This window comes from Leopardus geoffroyi, chromosome C2 (assembly GCF_018350155.1).
Source record: "Leopardus geoffroyi isolate Oge1 chromosome C2, O.geoffroyi_Oge1_pat1.0, whole genome shotgun sequence".
In the NCBI taxonomy this organism is placed as follows: Eukaryota; Metazoa; Chordata; class Mammalia; order Carnivora; family Felidae; genus Leopardus; species Leopardus geoffroyi.
This window is the reverse complement of record NC_059333.1, coordinates 117,707,553-117,726,722: the sequence shown is the minus strand read 5'-3', so window position 1 is coordinate 117,726,722 and position 19,170 is coordinate 117,707,553. Positions and strand designations below refer to the sequence as shown.

The window sequence follows — 19,170 nt, the reverse complement described above, 5'->3', positions numbered from 1 at the left end:
AACAAATAAACCTTCCATTCAGAACTTTGAAGCTAATTAGTTCTATGAATGCTTAGATGTGTACCAGGATATAAAGCTGATGGTTCTCCCACACTGCTGGTCCCCACAGTCCCAATATTGGTTTATTTTTTGCACCTTGTGCGAGGGGATGCTGTTGAGAAGTCCCCCTTAATAAGCCTTCATCCTGATTAGCACACTGAAAATCTCTCCATTTTCTGGGTCAGGAAGGTGCCAACGAATATCCCAGAACTATACCCTGTTGGCCCTAGTAACCTGAGTCATAGGTTGCAAAAAACTGAAACAAATAAATGATTAAAACAAATATAGAGACATTATGTCTGATTTAAATTCTAGTATATCCAGTTTTGAAAGAGACATGTTACCTCTTCACAAACCCCTTTATCCAGAGTTGCCCTCTTAACTTCCTTCTTTTTTGGTCATTGAAAACAATAAGCCATGTTTCCTACTTATATAAAATTATCATGTATATAGAAACCTCGAAAACCAAACTTGCTAAAGGGCTATCTTCATACCATGGGCTGTATCTTAACCATCTTAAAAACATTAGAATCTCAGTTTTCTTACCTATAAAATATACTTTCGGGTTTCATCTAGTTATACAATTCTACAGGTGTGCATATACTCTGAAATACTGCTTTTTGAACACTAAAGGAAATTCAGTTATTCCTGTGTTGGTATGTAGAAATCAACCTGAATTAAAAATATGAGTTCACGGGTGCCTAGGTGGCTCAGTCACTTAAGCCTCTGACTTCGCTCAGGTGATGATCTCACAGTTTGTGAGTTCGAGCCCCGCGTCCGGCTCTGTGGTGCTGACAGCTCAGAGCCTGGAGCCTGCTTCGGATTCTGTGTCTCCCTCTCTCTGTTCCTCCCCTGCTCACTCTCTGCCTCTCTCTCTCTCAAAATTAAAAACTAAAAAAAAAAAAAAAAAACCAAAAAAACAACTTTTAATAAAATTATGAGTTCACAATTTTAGATAAAACTTTAAGACAAGTAAAATTGAGAAAACAAAAATACGAAAATGAAACTATGGCGTGTGTAAGTTGTTCAGTAAGTATACACATATATATAATTATCATTTGAATCAAATATCAAAACCTAAACTTATGTCACAAATATACATTGTAGTATAGGAGAGCACTTATTTCCTCAATGTGGGAGACACTAGTATATCCAATACCAAGACTGAGTAACATTACTTTTTTTAATTGTCTCAGAGCATTTTCTGCATCATCTGAAATTCACAAGAAATGCTTACAGTGTAACATCATTCTGAGTTGAGAATCAATGGTGCATTAACAATAAACAGTGGTAATAGTAAAACATGCTTATTTAATCCTGACAAAAACCTTAAAAAGAAGTAATTATTAGCCTAATTATAGAAATAAAGAAGTCAGAGTTTAGAGAGGTTTCATTAAGGTTTTTTCCAAAATCACACAGCTAAAAAATTCAGGAGCTGAAGTCAAATCCTGATCGTTATTTTGATTTGATAAGCAAACTGCTATAGTTTTACCTATGTCTTAAATCTCCTCATATGACTGAATTTAATTATCTACCAGTAACGCTGAATTCCATAAGGCTACATGTGTTGCAGCAAATACTCGGCGCCCAGAAGAGACAAATGACAAGCACTTGGGGAATCAGAAAAGACTTTATTTTGCACCGGTGCTGGCCCAGCGGAGTGACCTCCAAAGGCTGAGCATCTGGCTCGGGTTTTACTGATCTTTTATAATATGTGCTTCCGGGTTGGGCAGGCTAGTATCGTGGAGCTTCTGGTTCCTGGCTGCTGGCTGATGCAAGAGGCAAGCAAGATTGCAGAACTCAAAAGCATGCAAACGGAGTAGCCGGCCTCGGATGTCTGGCTGCCGCTTTTTGTTTGCGTTTACCAGCTTTCCTCCTCACAGAAGTCAATTATTCAGGAGACTTCTGTTAATAGATTGGTTTGATGAATTCTCTAAATATCAACTCCCATAAAACTGAAGAGGCATGGAGGTAAATCTGGCATGATTTAACTGAAAATTAGATCAGTTCCACCCTTCACAGATAGAGATTTGTGACCTATACAATAAAACAGAAGAGTGCCAAAAATCAAGTATGAAAAAAAAATAGGCCACTCATTAAATTACGTTTCATGGGCCTTTGTTACTTTAAGCTGGAATCTTGACCTGAGTGGTATCACCTGGGAACGCTGTCTGACATTTTGGCAAAATTCCAGAAGACTTTGTTCCATAACTTGACCACAAGAGAAGACCTAGTTCATTTTATGTCTTTGGACATCATATAATTAACAAAGAGTGATAAGAGTCAACTCTTTCTCTTAAGGGTATGGTTGCTTTAATTATATGCATCAACCTTTTCAGCAGGATAAGAAAATGTAATAAAATCAGCTATCAGTTTAAATCTGTTTCTATTGCTGGAAACATCCAGTTTTCTTCAAATCCCATTTCTTGCCTACAGTCATAAAAAAAAAAAAAAAAAACATGATAAATACTGTTCACAAATATGCCAGGTATGGCAAAACTAGAGAGTCAATACCCCGCATATGAATACGTATTGCTACTTTTACAACAGCTGGCAGAGCAATTTTTTCCATGTGATCCTGTTAATGTGAAACAAATTTAAATGAACAAGCTCATTTATAAAATACAGGCTCATTATTGTTTCAGTTGACCTTCTTCTTCCTTAAGTTATTGTCTACTCTGCAACTAACATTTATTAAAATTTCAACATCAGATAGCTTAAAAAACTTCATAATTACACTTTCTCAAAAAGAATGCCACTTAAAATTTATTTTTAATGTATATTTATTTTTGAGAGAGAGACTGAGACAGAGCACAAGCAGGGGAGGGAGAGAGGGGAACACAGAATTGGAGGCAGGCTCCAGGCTCCAAGCTGTCAGCACAGAGCCGCACGTGGGGTTCAAACTCACTCGGAACTGCCAGATCATAACTTGAGCTGAAGTCGGACACTTAACTGACATCCCATCTAGTAAAAACAATGTTTTAAGAAATTACGAAAAAGAAGAATACAAATAAAATTTTCTCTTTCTGTATCCAAGAAAAAGAAAAGGAGAAAAAGAGAAAGAAGAAGAAACAACGAAAAACAAAACAAAACAATTTAAACAAAAGCAAAAAGGCAAAAAAACCCCTAAACCCAAAGAGATGAACCACCAAACACAATAATGAAACCCGAATAAAGTTACATGCAGTTTCCGCTGGCATTCAAACTATAAAGCACTCTATATTCCATACACTAAGCAGGTGAAGAGACTTGCAGTGGTCTTCTAGGGTGCTTGGAGGGCCCAGTTGGGTGGGGTGTGGTGTAAGGGCTCCATTCTCCACTAGGTGGCACTGCTGAGCTTACCAGGTGGTTAGATGTGTCGCACACACGCATCTGTGCGCATGTGCAGGAGAGGTGAAAATGGTGTCACCCAGCTTCCTGGTTTCTGACGCAAGAACTCTGAGCTCTTATTGACCCGCAATCAAGCACCCATCATTTGTCTCGGGCTTCTGTCCACTCTCCTCTTCTCCACTGTCCAGCCCAAGGCATCAGCCTGCCAGGTGGCACTCCCTCCTGAGTTTTATCTCAGATGGAGCTATGTTTCCAAACCCCTTGCTTCTGAGAGTCCTGCGGCTTGGACCTGCTCCAACCCTCTGGGGAAGGGTCTCACTGAGCAATGGCTGGGTGCTGACCAGCCCCAGAAAACTTCTTGCGATTGCACAGAGGCAAATTTTAGAGATTATGGTGAGTCATAATGCAGAGCAGGTGCCAGGTTTCACTGCATTCTGGCATCTTTGCTTCAATACCAGCAAACGTGGCTGTTCCCCCCCAGGGTCTGCCGTGACCTTTGCCTATGGGGAGGCCATAGGGCCTCTACCAAATGCCCTCCAAGCAGGGGAACCGCTTCTCTCCATGTGGGCCCCCCCGTCCCCTGGGACCTCACTGCCTGCTCCTGGGGATTTGCCCTTCTTCCCCATCAGAGCACCGCCAGGTATTGAGCTCCATAATTTCTGACTCTGCACTCCCCTGTTTATAGACTCCTAATGGTATTGAAACCCTGTCCTTTCTTCTCTAGCTACTTTCCAGGGGAGTGCTTTTCCTGTATTCTCCCAATGTGCTGCACTCTACCCCCGCCCCCTTTCTCTGTCCTCTCTCTACAAAAACAGCTCCCTACCCTCCATGGCTTCTCTTTCCCCCAGTTCACCTCTCTGTGCCGCATACCTACCACATCCTGTGGCTCAAGTAATGCAGATTGTTGTATTAATCCTCAAATCCCTAGGTGTGCAACACTTTTTGCTGCTGATCCAGCTGTATTTCAGGGATGAGAGAAAGATGAGAACTTCCATGCTGCTCTGCCATATTGACCCCTCCCCCCCAAATTTGACAAACTTCTAAAGTTTTATTTATTTATTTATTTATTTATTTATTTTATTATTATTTTTTTTAATGTTTATTTTTGAGACAGAGAGAGAGAGACAGAGCATGAACGGGGGAGGGGCAGAGAGAGAGGGAGAACAGAATCGGAAGCAGGCTCCAGGCTCTGAGCCATCAGCCCAGAGCCTGACGCGGGGCTTGAACTCACGGACCACGAGATCGTGACCTGAGCTGAAGTCGGACGCTTAACCGACTGAGCCACCCAGGCGCCCCAGGCTCTGAACTGTCAGCATCTGATTGGATGTGACCCACCAATATTATGAAGGGTAATTGGCTTTAGTCAAAGTCTATCGATTTAAATGTTAATCTCACCTAAAAAATACCATCACAGAATCATGTAGAATAATGTTTGATCAAATAGCTGAGTACCTAGGCCTAGCCAAGTTAACATAATGTCAACTATCATAGTTAACAACAACCAAAATGCCCGTCCAGAACAGAATAGGTAAATACATGGTATTATATTCATAAAATAGAGTTACTCTATATAACCAAAAGAATGTGCAAACCAGAGCTACAAATATCAACATTGGCAAGGTATGAAAGAAAATAGTAATGAAAAATAATTTCAGTTGCAGAAGGTATATATAGTATGCCATTTATATGCTCTTAAGACACATGAAAAGTAATATTCTATGTTCCATACACACACACACACACACACACAAAATGGGAAGAATAATGGCCCCACAGAAATGTCCATATTTTAAGCCCAATGTTATGTTACACAGCAAGGGTGAATTAAGTTGCAGATAGAATTAAAGTTGCTAATCAAGTAACCTTAAAATAGGGACATTATCCCTGATTATCCAGGATGGTACAGTGTAATCCCCAGGGTCCTTTAAATTTGGAAGAGCAAAGCAGAATTGGAGCCAGAGATAGAAATATTGTAATGGAAGCATTTGCTGGTTTTAGATGGAAAGAAGTTCTCAGTCAAGGAATCTCGGTAGCCTGTGAAGATGGAAAAAGCAAGGAGGATTCTACTCTAGTGCCTCCAGAAAGAAGGAAGCTCTTTCAGTATCAGTCTTGATTTTGATCTGGTATATTAGTCTGTTTAGGGTACTATAACAAAATATCACAGAATAGAAGTCTTAAACACAGAAGTGTATTTTCTCATAGTTCTCAAGACTGGAAGTTCAAGATCAAGGTGCCAACATGATTGGTTTCAGTTGGGAGCTCTCTTTCCGACTTGTAGATGTCCCCTTTTGTATATGTCCTCACAAGGCCTTCCCCTGGTGCGTGTGCATGAGAAGACACTAATCCAATCAGATCAGCATCCTTTATGCTCATTTAACCTTAATTACTTACTTAGAATAGTTTATATTGGTGTTAGGGTTTCAACATGATTTTTGTGGAAACACAAACATTCAATTGATGCCTACTAAGACTCATTTCAGACTTTTGACCTCCAGAACTATAAGATAGCAAATTTGCATTGTTTAAAGCCCTTGAGGTTTTTTTCAGTGGTTTGTTATAGCAGTAATAGTAGACTAATATCGGTTTGGGATCTGGAAGTGGGATGCTACTGCCACAAATACCTAAAAATGTAGAAGTAGTTTTAGGATTTGGAAATGGGTAGAAGCTGGAAGAATTTTGAGGAGTGTGAGAAAAAGCCAAAATTGCCTTAAGTAGATTGTTCCCAGAAATTTGGATATAAGGGACTCCACTGTCAGTACTCGGAAGGAAGTGAGGAACGTGGTAGAGAAAATATGCACTATTTTAGAGGACATCTCCATAATCATGAACAGACTGATGGTAGAAATATGGATTTAAAGGCAGCAAAGGGGAGGGTTCAAATGAAAACAAACAATGGAAACTAGAGGGAAGGGGATATTTGTTGTATTATGTCAGAAAGCTTAGCTGAACTGTATCCTACAGTAACTGTACAGTTAGTGTCTTTTTTTTTTTTTTTTTTAATTTTTGAGAGAGAAAGAGAGACACAGAGCATGAGCAGAGGGGCAGAGAGAGAGGGAGAGAATCCCAAGTAGGCTCCACACTGAATGGAGCTCAAAGTGGAGCTTGGTCCTATCACCTTGGGATCATGACCTGAGCCAAAATCAAGAGTCTGACCCTCGACCGACTGAGCCACCCAGGTACCCCAGTATAAATTACTATCTTACTTTTTTAAAATTAGTAAGTATCTCACAGGGAGTTACTTTGAGACAGTGTAATACAGTATAATACAGCAGCATAGGAATACCACAAGTTTTTACCACTGATTTTAGCAGCCGTTCATGTTTTCTTGCGGGAATCTAATTATTATGATGAGAACTGGCAAATGGTGATTTTCTAATTCCATTATTTCTTCTACATTTTAAGTTGGCTTCTGCAAAAACTAACTTTCCTTCCTTCTTTCTCTCTTCCATTCCTTTCTTTTCTTTTTTGGAGCAGAAAAGTTCTTGGGGAGCCTTGAATCATATTTAAAAAATGCCTTCTTACTCTAGCTACTGGATTAAATGGTGATTATTGTTTTCATTGTCATAGAATAATTAAAGGGAGTCAAGATAAACACACTAATGAACTTGAATTATGAGGACATTCCTTATTCTGCTTCTAACTGGAATCATTAGGTATCTCTACTCGTTCATTATCTTTTGACCAAAAGTTGCTATCAGCCCTCCTCCCCAACACCCTATCACCCATCAACTCCCCTCCCATAAACACACCCAGACACAACAGCTCTGAGATTTCTAGCCAGTCCTGAGCTCTCTGGGAATGCCTGTGGTGCCTGCTAGCTAGCTTGGCAAGCCCTCCCCTTCTGGACCTGGCACAAATAATGCCACTAGGAAACAGCCAGGCAAATCCCCTCTTTTTACCTGGGATGCTGTGTGTACCAATTCTAAACTGTACGTGAGCGTTTCGGTTACCTCTCATTGTTGGGATCCGACATGGGGGAATTATTTGGACCATAATGAAAGGGGGTCTAGCTCCCCAGTCATCCCAATGTTTTCAACACTAGGAGCTAGTGGTGTTGTTAGGGTTCTACTGAAGACGAACAGGAATCCTTCCCCTAAGTCCTTATTTTCCTAAACACACTTTTCCTTTGCAGCAGCTAAATTGTGGGTTGGACATCTCCTCTCACTCAATCCAGGCTTTCTTACAAAACACAGTATGAAAATTCCTTTGTTTCGGACAGGTAGAAATCTTAGTTTATAGCCCTGGTATGAGTTTATGCTTTTGCTCCTTTTAAAGGAGAATTTGTAAGGGTAAAGGTGGTAAATGTGTAAGGTTCAGAACACCATCAAAATTGTTCACAGTTTGTTTAAAAACAAAAATCAAATATGCAAAGAAATATATCAATAATTTTTAATTCAGTTGTTTGATTGTTCATGTAAATAACAGTTACTGCAGTTTCTACTCAGATGGAATATATACATTCTATTTAATACCTGAGTGCTCTCCTAACTATCATGCTCTGTGAAAGACAGAATGAATACAGGAGCTAAACATTCCACGTGTAAATAATTACTTCAAAAATTATAACAATCCTCCAGTTCTATAATGAATTTTTAAAATTTTTTTTTTCAACGTTTATTTATTTTTGGGACAGAGACAGAGACAGAGCATGAACGGGGGAGGGGCAGAGAGAGAGGGAGACACAGAATCGGAAACAGGCTCCAGGCTCTGAGCCATCAGCCCAGAGCCCGACGCGGGGCTCGAACTCACGGACCACGAGATCGTGACCTGGCTGAAGTCGGACGCTTAACCGACTGCGCCACCCAGGCGCCCCTATAATGAATTTTTAAATGTGTCCTTCTTTAGGACATGTCTTTTTCAGAAAATCATAAAAAAAATCAGTAATTTATTTTCTTATCAATAATGAAAATTTTTTTATAGTAGATTAGCTTACAAAAGAAGTTTAATATACTGTGACTTGCTGAACAAAAGACAAATACACGTTTTATTTTTCTTTGGTAATATGAATATTAAGTGTTAGTTTAACATAATTGTAAAGGAAACAAATTATATTCATTTTTAACTTGTTTGAACATACATTATTTGGAAATTAACATGACTGTTATGTGTGAAATAAATTGGAACCATATTTAATAAAATGCACATTTATATTTTAAAATTAATAAGGACTTAATTTGGTGTAAAATTTGAAAATAGATTGTAGTTCAGAACAATTTGCCACAGGAAGTTTCATGATTAAATGTAAAAAATTAACATGTCCTTTCTCTAAAATACACAAGGAAAAAGAAAATGTATAAAACACAACAAAATGCATAAAAACATTTATAGGTAGGTGATATAGAAAATAAACTCTATAATTTGAAAAGTCATCGCATATACCAGGCATCACAGTAGAATTCACAAATGCTAGAAGTCATTTCAATAAAGAGAAAACCAATTAGTTTTTCCTTGACAAAGTCCCAGTAAGTACACAGACTTCACACTTTCTGAGGCTTTCATTGATCCCCTACCACACTCCTTCTTTTTACTCTGTGTTTCCACTCCTTTCAAAAAACATGAAATCCTAGATAAAAACAAAAATACAGAAATGAATTTTCAGCAACAAAGCACAGATCATAAATGTTAAGGGGTCTGATGAAACATAACATATCTGCTTAAGAGAAAAATTGACCAAATAAGCAGATCTGGGAAAAGTTGATAGCTTTAGCCTTCCATTTTAACAGCAATTAAATCCTGTAATTCTATTCACTTACTGATTACCTGCATGCATTTACATTTAAAAAAAAAATTTTTTTAATGTTTATTTTTGAGACACAGAGAGAGTGCAAGTGGGGGAGGGGCAGAGAGAGCTAGAGACACAGAATCTGAAATAGGCTCCAGGCTCTGAGCTGCCAGCACAGAACCGGACGCAGGGCTCGAACCCACAAACCGTGAGATCATGACCTGAGCCAAAGTAGGATGCTCAACCGACTAAACCACCCAGGCGCCTTGCTCTGCATTCATTTAATTAATCCTCTGGTAATTTCTTTAAATTTCACTTTTTCACATGCCACTTAGAATATTCCTCTTTCAATCTTTCTTCCTTTCTCCTTCTCTAGTAATACAACTTTTCTTGAGACCAGAATACACTGTACACATTTCAGATTTTTTTTAGAATGACAGCCATCTTAGAGGTAGCAGGCATCTTAAGAGTTTTTGGGCCCAGTTTTATGATTTCTCCCGCAAACTGGTCCACCACGGTTTCTCCCAACTATCTCACTACATCAGTGTCTAACCAGACCCACTTCCCTATGATTTTCATCAAGTCCTATGGATTTTCTCTCATGTCTATCATTTTCCCTTATCTGTTCACAAAGAAAAAATTGAATTCTTATCACCATTCACTTGCAGTTGCACTATTGCAATTTTACCTCTCGTCAATTCACTTCTCATCTAGGCACCAGGATTTATCTTCCTAATAAAATAACGATTTTATTTACACCTAGTTTAAAACCAACCAAAAAATTGTCAGTATCTTCCCAACAAGAAGTTGTCCAATATTTAGAAGTCCTTTAGAAGAGGCCCAATCTACCCCATAGTCATTTTCTGATAACCCCACCACAAATCCCAATCCCATTTCTCACCTATCCAAACACCCTGGATAATAACCTCTCTTCCCTTGGCACACCAGATCTTTAGTGATGGTGTATTTACCTTTGGTCAAACGGTTCCCTATGGTTAAGTTTTGATTTTACTTTTCATGTGAAATAAACAGTGAAAACACAATTTTTAAACAGAACTGTGGTTCTATTTTTAATTTATACAGAAAATATTGAATCTATCCCCAATGAGATAGAATAGCAAAATAAAATCCCAAAGGCCACTCATCCAGCTTTAATAATTAGTTAACATAACCTATCTTGGTTCATTAATTACTCCATCCCCTAGATCCCCCTGCCCTCACTCTCTTTATTTAAAAGTAAATCTTTGATATCATACCATTTTATACTGAAACACACTTCAGTGTGAACCCGTAAAAATTTGGACTCTTGTTTTTATATAAGCCCAATATCATTAGGATATCTTGAGAAAAACAATAATCCATTAAAATATCACCAAATAGCCAATGTTCAGATTTCTCTTAGGTCCTTCTAAATGTTTTTTTATACTGGTTTGTTCAAATCAGTATCTAAATATGAGCTATAAATTACATTGAGTTGATGTCTCTTAAGTCTCTCTCTTATTATGTTATTTTTATCTTTTTATTTTCCCAACATTTATTTGTTGAAATAACTGGATCCTTTTTCTGTATATTCTCTCACTTTCCACTTTTTGGGGATTGCATCCCCAATGTCAGTGTTTAAGATACTCATCTAGTGGCTCTAAATCTTCCTTGCATATTGGAATCACCTGTCAGTTCTAAACAGATTGCAGGCCTGATCCCACTTCCCGAGATTTTGATTTACTATCTGGATGTAGTCTTGACCTAGGGAGTCTGGAAGCTATTCAGGTGTTTCTATTATGCAGCTAGGGTTGGAAACTATTGTGAGCCCTTGAACTTGGCTGCATATGGCATCACCTGGGGAGCTATACAAACTTCTAATTCTGAGCTTCTAATTTAGTTAAATTGGGGGTATGGACTGTACTTGTTTTTTGTTTGTTTGTTTGTTTTTTGTCTTTTTTTAAGTTTCCTAGCTGATTTGATGTGAAGGTAAGTTTGGAATCACTGCTCTGTCCCACATAATTCCTCTCAAATGGCAGTTCCATCTAATGGCTTGATTAGTTATTTACTTTTATTGCAGTTTCACTCCTGTAGTAGATGATTTAATCAATCAGGAGGAAATCTTGTTTTTCTGAGTCTATTCCATGTAAGCCCAGATTCAAGCCAGTTTCTTTTCCAATGCACTGATTTCAACTTTTAAATAAAAATTCCAAAGACCGAGGCCCTTCCTTATCACATGAGGTACGTTTGTTATCATATGAAATTGCATAGACTCTCTAGAGAAACTAGTTACCTGTGAACCCAGAGTATCAGGAGAAAATGAAATTTAAGGGCTTGAATTAAATGGTGCCTCTTTGAATAAAGCCTATAAACTTAACAAGGTCATTTAAAAATGTACAGTTTACTAAACCATTTCAGAATGGTACTAGAGAAACCACCTAAACCCAAGATTATTACGGATAGACTCACAATGAGGAAACATGCACCAAGCATTACAGCTTTCATTTTCACATCAAGGTCTAAAGGGAACTGGATACCAAAGTTATCAGCATCTGTAAATGCCTCTCTCACAAAACCGGTCCACTGCTTGGAAATCTTGCCAACTATAGTTTCTTCATCAAGAGATTTAATCTAAAATGGGGAAAAAAAAAGATTCTTAAAGAATTCTAGAAAAATGAAAACAAACTACCGTAAAAGTTGAAATAAAACGAAATACTCTATTAAAATTATGTACCATACTTAACTATGAACATTGTATCACTCATTACATATATATGGATTCCTGTATCTACTTTTACATGCATGAAAAACACCTTTGCTGTAGAGAACTTACATGAAAGTAGTTCTGCTTAAATATTTAACATTTCCTATTCTACATTATGATAGGTAGCAATAAATGAATTGATCTAAAACAAAATTTAGGCAGGAAAAGACACAAATATAAAATGTTTCTTAGATGAAATTTCTAGAAGCCATCAGGAAGGTACTAAACTAATCCCCCATGTTACTTTTGTTGTAAGAGAAGCACAGAGAGTTTACATAGGCTGAGCATTTAAATGTGAGGGAGGGTTCATTGCCACCATCAGCAGGAAAATGTGAAATGCATAGATCCTGGAAAAGAGGACTGGCAGTTTTGAGTAAAGGAAAAGTTAAGTAACCAATAAGTAACTTGATGGGATGCCCCGGGTCAAGGGATAGGTTAAGACTGGACAGTGGGGTGGATGGACAGTGAACAACAAGAAGGATACAAGATAAAAAGAGCTCTGAAGTAAAGTTTTTCTAATTTTACAATTCTGCCTGAGGAAAGCCCAGGGCCATCGTAAAGAGTTGAACAGATTGTAGCTGGATAAATGGACCTCACCAAGTTGGCATGTGGGTGGATGAACAGAGCCCACACTCACCATGGTGTGTACATGGAGAGTTCTGTGAAACCAGAGGGGGAAATGTCCTTTTCAAATATGGACAAGGAACCACAAGTGCTAGCAACACCCACTGAAGCTCTAGTTCAGGTTGAGAACAGGAAAACAAATGTGGGGAAACTAAAAACAGTTGACTCATTTTATTTTGGTGTGGGTAGATGGGTTCTTTAAGATTTGAAACAAACATCTAATATGATAACTGTGATAACATCCATTACCGCTCAGCAAATATTCATGCACTATCCTCCCCCCGACAACTGTAGGCCCAGTATATATCCCTGCACACTGATAGTTAGGCTTGGCCATGTGACTTGCTTAACCAATGGAATGTTAGCAGATGTGACAAGAGAAGAGGGCTTCAACGTGGCTAAATGGTTTGGCCTGGCTCTTGCTCCCCAGTGATCAGCCACTAGAAATGCATGATCCAGGTAGCTGCATTTGCTACAGCTACAGAATGAATATATCTGGTATAGACCTGAGGCCAATTTCCAGCCCAAATCAGAGCCAACTAGCAGAGTTGGATAGAGTCCCTAAGACAAAGTTGCCCTGCAGATCCATAAGCATGAAAATACATACCACTGTTTTAAGCCACAGAGCTTTAGGGGTTATTTGTCATGCAACACTATTGTGGCTCAACAGACTAACAGAAATCCCTCTTGCCTACCTGTTGTATACACTACTAACTGTCATCAGCATTTGAAGCTAGTAATGAAACCTTACATGTATTGTTAAATTTAATTTCTCAAGTGTTTTTTTTTTTATTTTTTTTTAACGTTTTATTTATTTTTGAGACAGAGAGAGACAGAGCATGAACGGGGGAGGGGCAGAGAGAGAGGGAGACACAGAATGGAAGCAGGCTCCAGGCTCTGAGCCATCAGCCCAGAGCCCGACGCGGGGCTCGAACTCACTGACAGTGAGATCGCGACCTGAGCCGAAGGTCGGACGCTCAACCGACTGAGCCACCCAGGCGCCCCTCTCAAGTGTTTTTTAAATGAAATATACAAAAGATAAAATAGCAACCATCACAGTCCTGCCATTGGACTTAACTAATATTGACATTTCTCCTTTATATTCCTAGAGCAAGAAATTTAAAAGTTTACATAAGAAGTAGAACATATAATTTTTTTATGAAAAGGCTCAGAAATGAGAATGATTTACAAATGAAAAGTCAATAGGATCAGATAATTTTTACCTAAATTTAGATATTTAAAAATGGAAAATCTATATAATGAAATGGCTGCAACTTCTCAAAATAATGAACTAGTATTATATACCTATGAAGCAAAACTTGATAGAGGTATTTTAAAAATAGATCTATAGGTTCATCTTATAATATAAATATAAATGCAAAAAATTCAAATTGAACAGTAGCACATAGACCTCAGGTAAGTATCAAAAGAATATACTGTAATAAATTGTATAATACTAGAAAATCATAGATTTCAAAACTTAGTGTATCAGACACTGAAAAAGTATTTTATTTACTTGCTAATTAAGCATTTATAGAATATTTAGTATATGTATAACATACAAATGCTTTATAAGTATTAGGTAATTTTTTTCTTCATATCTTTATAAGATACATATATTATTAAACAGTTTTCATATAAAAAAACTGAGGCAGACAGAGGTCAAGGAATTTGTCCAAGTTCACACTGATAAGAAGACATGGGGAGGTGTTCAAACCCAGACACTCTGTTTCAGAGTCTGTAGTCAAGACCATTGTGATACCCTGCTTTTAGAAAGTTAAGTATCAATTCTTAATAAAAATCTAGGTCAGGGTGAGCGAACAATGGTCAGTGGGACAAATCTAGCCTGCCCACTGTTTTTATAAAAAGCTGTATTAGGACATAGTTATACACAGCATTCATGTATCATCTGTGATTATCTTCATGCTACAATCGCAGATTTGAATAGTTGCACATAATGACCATATGGCCCATAAAGTCTAAAATGTTTTCTATCTCTTATTTAAAAAAGTTTGCGGATTCCTGATCTAGGTAAATAGTAATAGAAAATCACTATGAAAAACAGTAGCCAATGTCTTTCTAAATTATGAAACATTTGCTATTTCAATTGAAGTCATCAGCTTGATAGGTATTCACACAATTGGCATTATTATTCAGTTTTGCTGTGAAGTAGATTCCTTTAGCATGGCTCCTGCTCCTGCTGTGTTCAGGCCATTACCTCTTTCCTACTCTAAGTATCCATGCCATTAACACTATGATGGAGTCCATGTTCCATAGTGGCTCCTCATACTGATAATTCCTGCTTTCAAACTTTCCATTACCTAGCTTATAGAAAATGATTCAAGGGACTATTTTCTCAACCCCCTCAAAGATGTTACATAGTTAATGCCACCCTAGATGCACAGGAGAGTAGTTAATTTATTACATGTAACAGATGGTTTAAGGCGTCCACTGAGAAGGGCTGCTGGTTAGTTTCTAAATTCCTTAGCATTAAATATAAAAGTTTCACAGTCCAGCTTGATTTGTTGCACCAGTATTTTCACTTACTTTCTACAAATATGTCAGCAAAAATTCTGTAATATTCCCTGAAAGAACAATTACCTCTCAGTCCTCTGGCTCATTCATAGGAATGATAACCCCTACGTAGAGAACTATTGTTATACAAAAACCTATAAAGTCTTTACACATGCATGGTATACATCCCCCCTACACTATGCATATGGTTTTGTAAGAGTCTTCATAAAGTCTCTACTGTATCACATGTGTTTCCTCAAAACTGCCAGTCTCTCTCATTCTATTCTGAAGTCAGTAAAGGGAAGGATTCACTTTTATAAAACTAGGGTCTAACAGAGGAATTGAAAATCATATGACTAGGGAAGCCAGGCAGATAATATAAAAGAATGAAGCTGGACAGTGGCAAACTTTCAGAAGCCAGGGGACAGTGGCAGATTTCATATCTCTTATCACAAAGGGGCAGCCCTCCTCAGTTTTAGATTTTTGCCCCTCTTGTGGAAAAATGTTGGTGTAGCTTAACATATTTTGATTTTCCACGAGAATCACAAGAGCAAGATTAAATTATAAAAATCTCCCTATTAAAAAAAATTTTTTTAACCTTTATTTATTTTTGAATCAGAGACAGAGCATGAACAGGGGAGGGTCAGAGAGAGGGAGACACAGAATCTGAAACAGGCTCCAGGCTCTGAGCTGTCAGCACAGAGCCCGACATGGGGCTCGAACTCACGGACCGCAAGATCATGACCTGAGCCGAAATTGGCTGCTTAACTGACTGAACCACCCAGGTGCCCCAAAAATCTCCCTATTTTTAAACATTTGCAACTACATTAATTTGGGCTACAAGGCTAGGACATCTATTGGACAACTGCTGTAATGAAATTCCTCCATGTAATAGATACATAGATTATCATGTGGTTTATAGTGATCTAATTTAATAAAAGGAGAAGGAAAGACATAATTGGGAAGTATGTTTTACACTATCTTTCTTAAAACTCTCTTTGTATCATGAGCATTTTGTAGGAACTCAAAGATGTCAGAACTTCTGAAGAAGGGTCTAGAGCACTGGAAACCTGTATTTCAGACTAGGGAAGGATTCATATGCTTTGGCACTCAGACCTAGATGACAAGGTTAGCATTTTTTTTTTAATGTTTATTTATTTTTGAGAGACAGAGTGTGAACAGGGGTGATGCAGAGAGAGAGGGAGACACAGAATCCAAAGCAGGCTCCAGGCTCTGAGCTGTCAGCCCAGAGCCTGATGTGGGGCTTGAACTCACACACAGTGAGCTCATGACCTGAGCTGAGGTTGGATGCCCAACCAACTGAGCCACCCAGGTGCCCCACAAGGTTAACATTTTATCTTAAATGCATAACATATGGAGCCTGCATATAGAAACTACCATGGTCAAATGTTGGATGTTTTGCATATATTTATTTATTTGACTAAGAAGCTCTGCTTCTCTTTTTTCCATTTAGTATAGTCAACACTGATGCGTAATCAGAGCAAAAATCACCTCTCTGACCAAAGTTAAATATATAAGCACACTGACTTCCTCTTGAAATATCAGGATACACAAATTTAATGTATTTATAACATCCTCCCAAATTATATTATTCTTATATGAGGAAAGCAAGACCTATAAATGTTATCACATCTCTTACCTCAAAATCAACATCTGCACAACAGCTGCACACAACACATGGACCAATAATTTTTAGTACATCTTCTCTCCTCTCATTTTGAATTGTAAACCTTGGCAGGCATGGATGCCAGGTCTGAGTAACATAACCTACAGGTACACCAGGAGGAGCATGGACTTCAATCTACAAAGGCAAAAGAATATATATAAATCATAATAATTATGATGCCTGGTAATAACTCATTTATTGAATACTTTCTAAGTGTCAGACACTGTTTAAAGCACCACTTAATTCATAACACATCCCTGCAGGGTTGGTTCTATCATCCCTACGTATAGAGAAAGGAACTGAGCAAGAGAAGTTAATGAACCTGTATCAAGATGCCCAACTACAAAGTGGAAAAGATGAGATACAAACTTGAGGAGGCTACACGTAGAGTCTCCACTCCTAAGCTTTGCTTTACTGGTCTTGTACATTTTTAATCTCCCCATTTATGAAAAATGTCCAAATTGTTAAGGAACTCTTTTCTTAAACTTTAAAAAAGAATGGTGGTTTAGATGTAGGAACATGGCTCTGATCAGTGGTGCAATTTTCAAATATGAATAGCAATGGCGCCAAAATGGAAAGAAAATGAGGCTTGGAGTCTTGGCTCTGCTACTAGGGAGGTGACCTTGAAAGTGCCTCAGTGTGCTCATCAGTAAATGATGACTTCCTAGGTCCGTTTTTTACCATCAAATAGTACAATACATGTTAATGTACTATTTATACTGTAGAGCATATTCCACCAATTTCTCAGTATTTCCTCAGAGATTCCTATGGATAAATATTACTCTATCTAACCTAAAGGACATGGAGAAAAAAATAATTCAGTATGAACAACTTCGATTATCTTCTTAAAATAAGTACAGTATTAGACTTCAAATATTCATGTGCTTGTCACTCTGTCTTTCACGCTGGCACAGCTACCTGTATGGAATGACTGAGAGACCCCAGCAGAGCTGGTCTCAAGCCAATGGGGACACAAGCAAAATCCCACATCCCGGTAAAGTCTCTGTGCCCCGGCATCTCCCCTGAGATCCACATTCTCCATCACTGGGCTGCCAAGTAATATGAAACAGATACTTGGTCTTTCTGGAGGTAGGTACTCACAACTAGTATACGCCCCTTATAGGCGACTCAAATACATTAACTTTTTTAGGGATTCATAAAAACACAGGCATTGGTATTTTTCAGGGAGGACTCCTCCTAAGTTTGTTTCTTACGTAGGTTGGCCAAAATTGTGAGATGAACACACTTAAGATATTTTGGGATATTTTTCTATAGTGTCCTTGCTTTGGCTTTGGCCAGGCCTTTCATGTTCAATTTAGGTAAGGGACTTGTCCAAGGTGCCCTACCTTCTCAACTCTCCATGAAGATCAACAAGACTGGTCTCTGAGATCTCTGATCACAACCCCATGAGACACACTACTCATGCAACATGGGGCTAACTGCTCAATTGTTTTTCACCTGCCTTTCTTCTTGAACAATTCACTTTCAAGTATAAACCAAGACCTTATGGACCAATTGTCTTTTAAATCTCTTTTGATTACATAAGTTCAATGAGAGGGTAAACGTTCTTTCTGAACTACTTTACAAATCACTCTGGTAATTGCTCACGGACCTCCTGAAGGCAGCAAGGGCAACAACAGCTGTCACACCTTAGTGGTCTCTCCAGAGTTATAACTTCTTGGCCCATATTATCAATAATCCTCATGGTAAAAGGCCGAGAAGCCCCACAGCAATTCCGGGTACAGCAGTCTGTATCCTCTACTGCAAAGTAAATCTTCTGTCCAAAGCTGTTCTTAATTTCATATTTGTTATTAGTTTCAAAACCTGTTATGACTAAAAACATAAAAGAGGGAACCATTATGACCATTATATAAAAAGAATGTTGGATCTATCCTAAGATCCTACAATATGTAGTTACACCATTTTTGGATTATACTTCTAGTAAAACAGGGAGAAAGAAAAGGAAAGGTGTTTAGCGATGATCTAGACAGAGGAAGAAAGGGAAAGGGAAAGGAGAGTTTATTAAGGAATAGAAATTAAGCATCTGTATGTGAAACATGGGAAAGAAAACAACTCACATGTTCCTAATTGCATAGACTTCTTCCAGAAAGACAGACTGCTCCTAAGGGATGGAGCAATGCTGTAGATGATATTAGTTGTGCTAGGTGTATGAACAAAATATCCATCTGTTTGCTATAGTTTTCTTATATTCAGTTATGTAGGGGAATATGAGATGGTTGCTATGTTTATCCTCTATGATATATTTTATCAAATTGGTTTGAGATTACATATTTATGTATACACACACACCCTATGCATGGCTTATCTTTTTTTGCACTGTATGAGGGAAAGTGATGAGAGGGCTTGCTCTTAATGCATACATGTAGGAAGGGAGAGGGTGAAAATGGAAGGTAAATTAGAACATCACATTGGGCCCAGAGGACCCTTGTTTAGCTTAGCGGTAGTTGTTCAGAAGTGGGAGATGAATATTCGACAAGGGGAAGAGGTGCT

At 38.2% G+C, this 19,170-nt stretch overlaps 1 protein-coding gene across 5 annotated transcripts in view; it reads right to left on the bottom strand.

Annotated features, from left to right (window-relative positions):
- Positions 1-7,744: 7,744 nt before the first annotated feature.
- Positions 7,745-19,170, bottom strand: part of PLSCR1 (phospholipid scramblase 1) — a 29,403-nt gene continuing 17,977 nt past the window's right edge. For 3 of the 5 annotated variants that reach the window (XM_045503364.1, XM_045503362.1, XM_045503366.1), the window contains 4 exons: positions 18,272-18,492; positions 16,633-16,794; positions 11,540-11,701; positions 8,327-8,932 (listed from right to left, as the gene is read on the bottom strand). In XM_045503364.1, the coding sequence (XP_045359320.1) occupies positions 8,894-8,932; positions 11,540-11,701; positions 16,633-16,794; positions 18,272-18,492 (584 nt within the window). In that variant the 3' untranslated portion in view covers positions 8,327-8,893. Of the gene's footprint in view, positions 8,933-11,539; positions 11,702-16,632; positions 16,795-18,271; positions 18,493-19,170 lie in introns of all 5 variants that reach the window. The other 2 variants (XM_045503365.1, XM_045503363.1) reach the window with 1 other exon arrangement.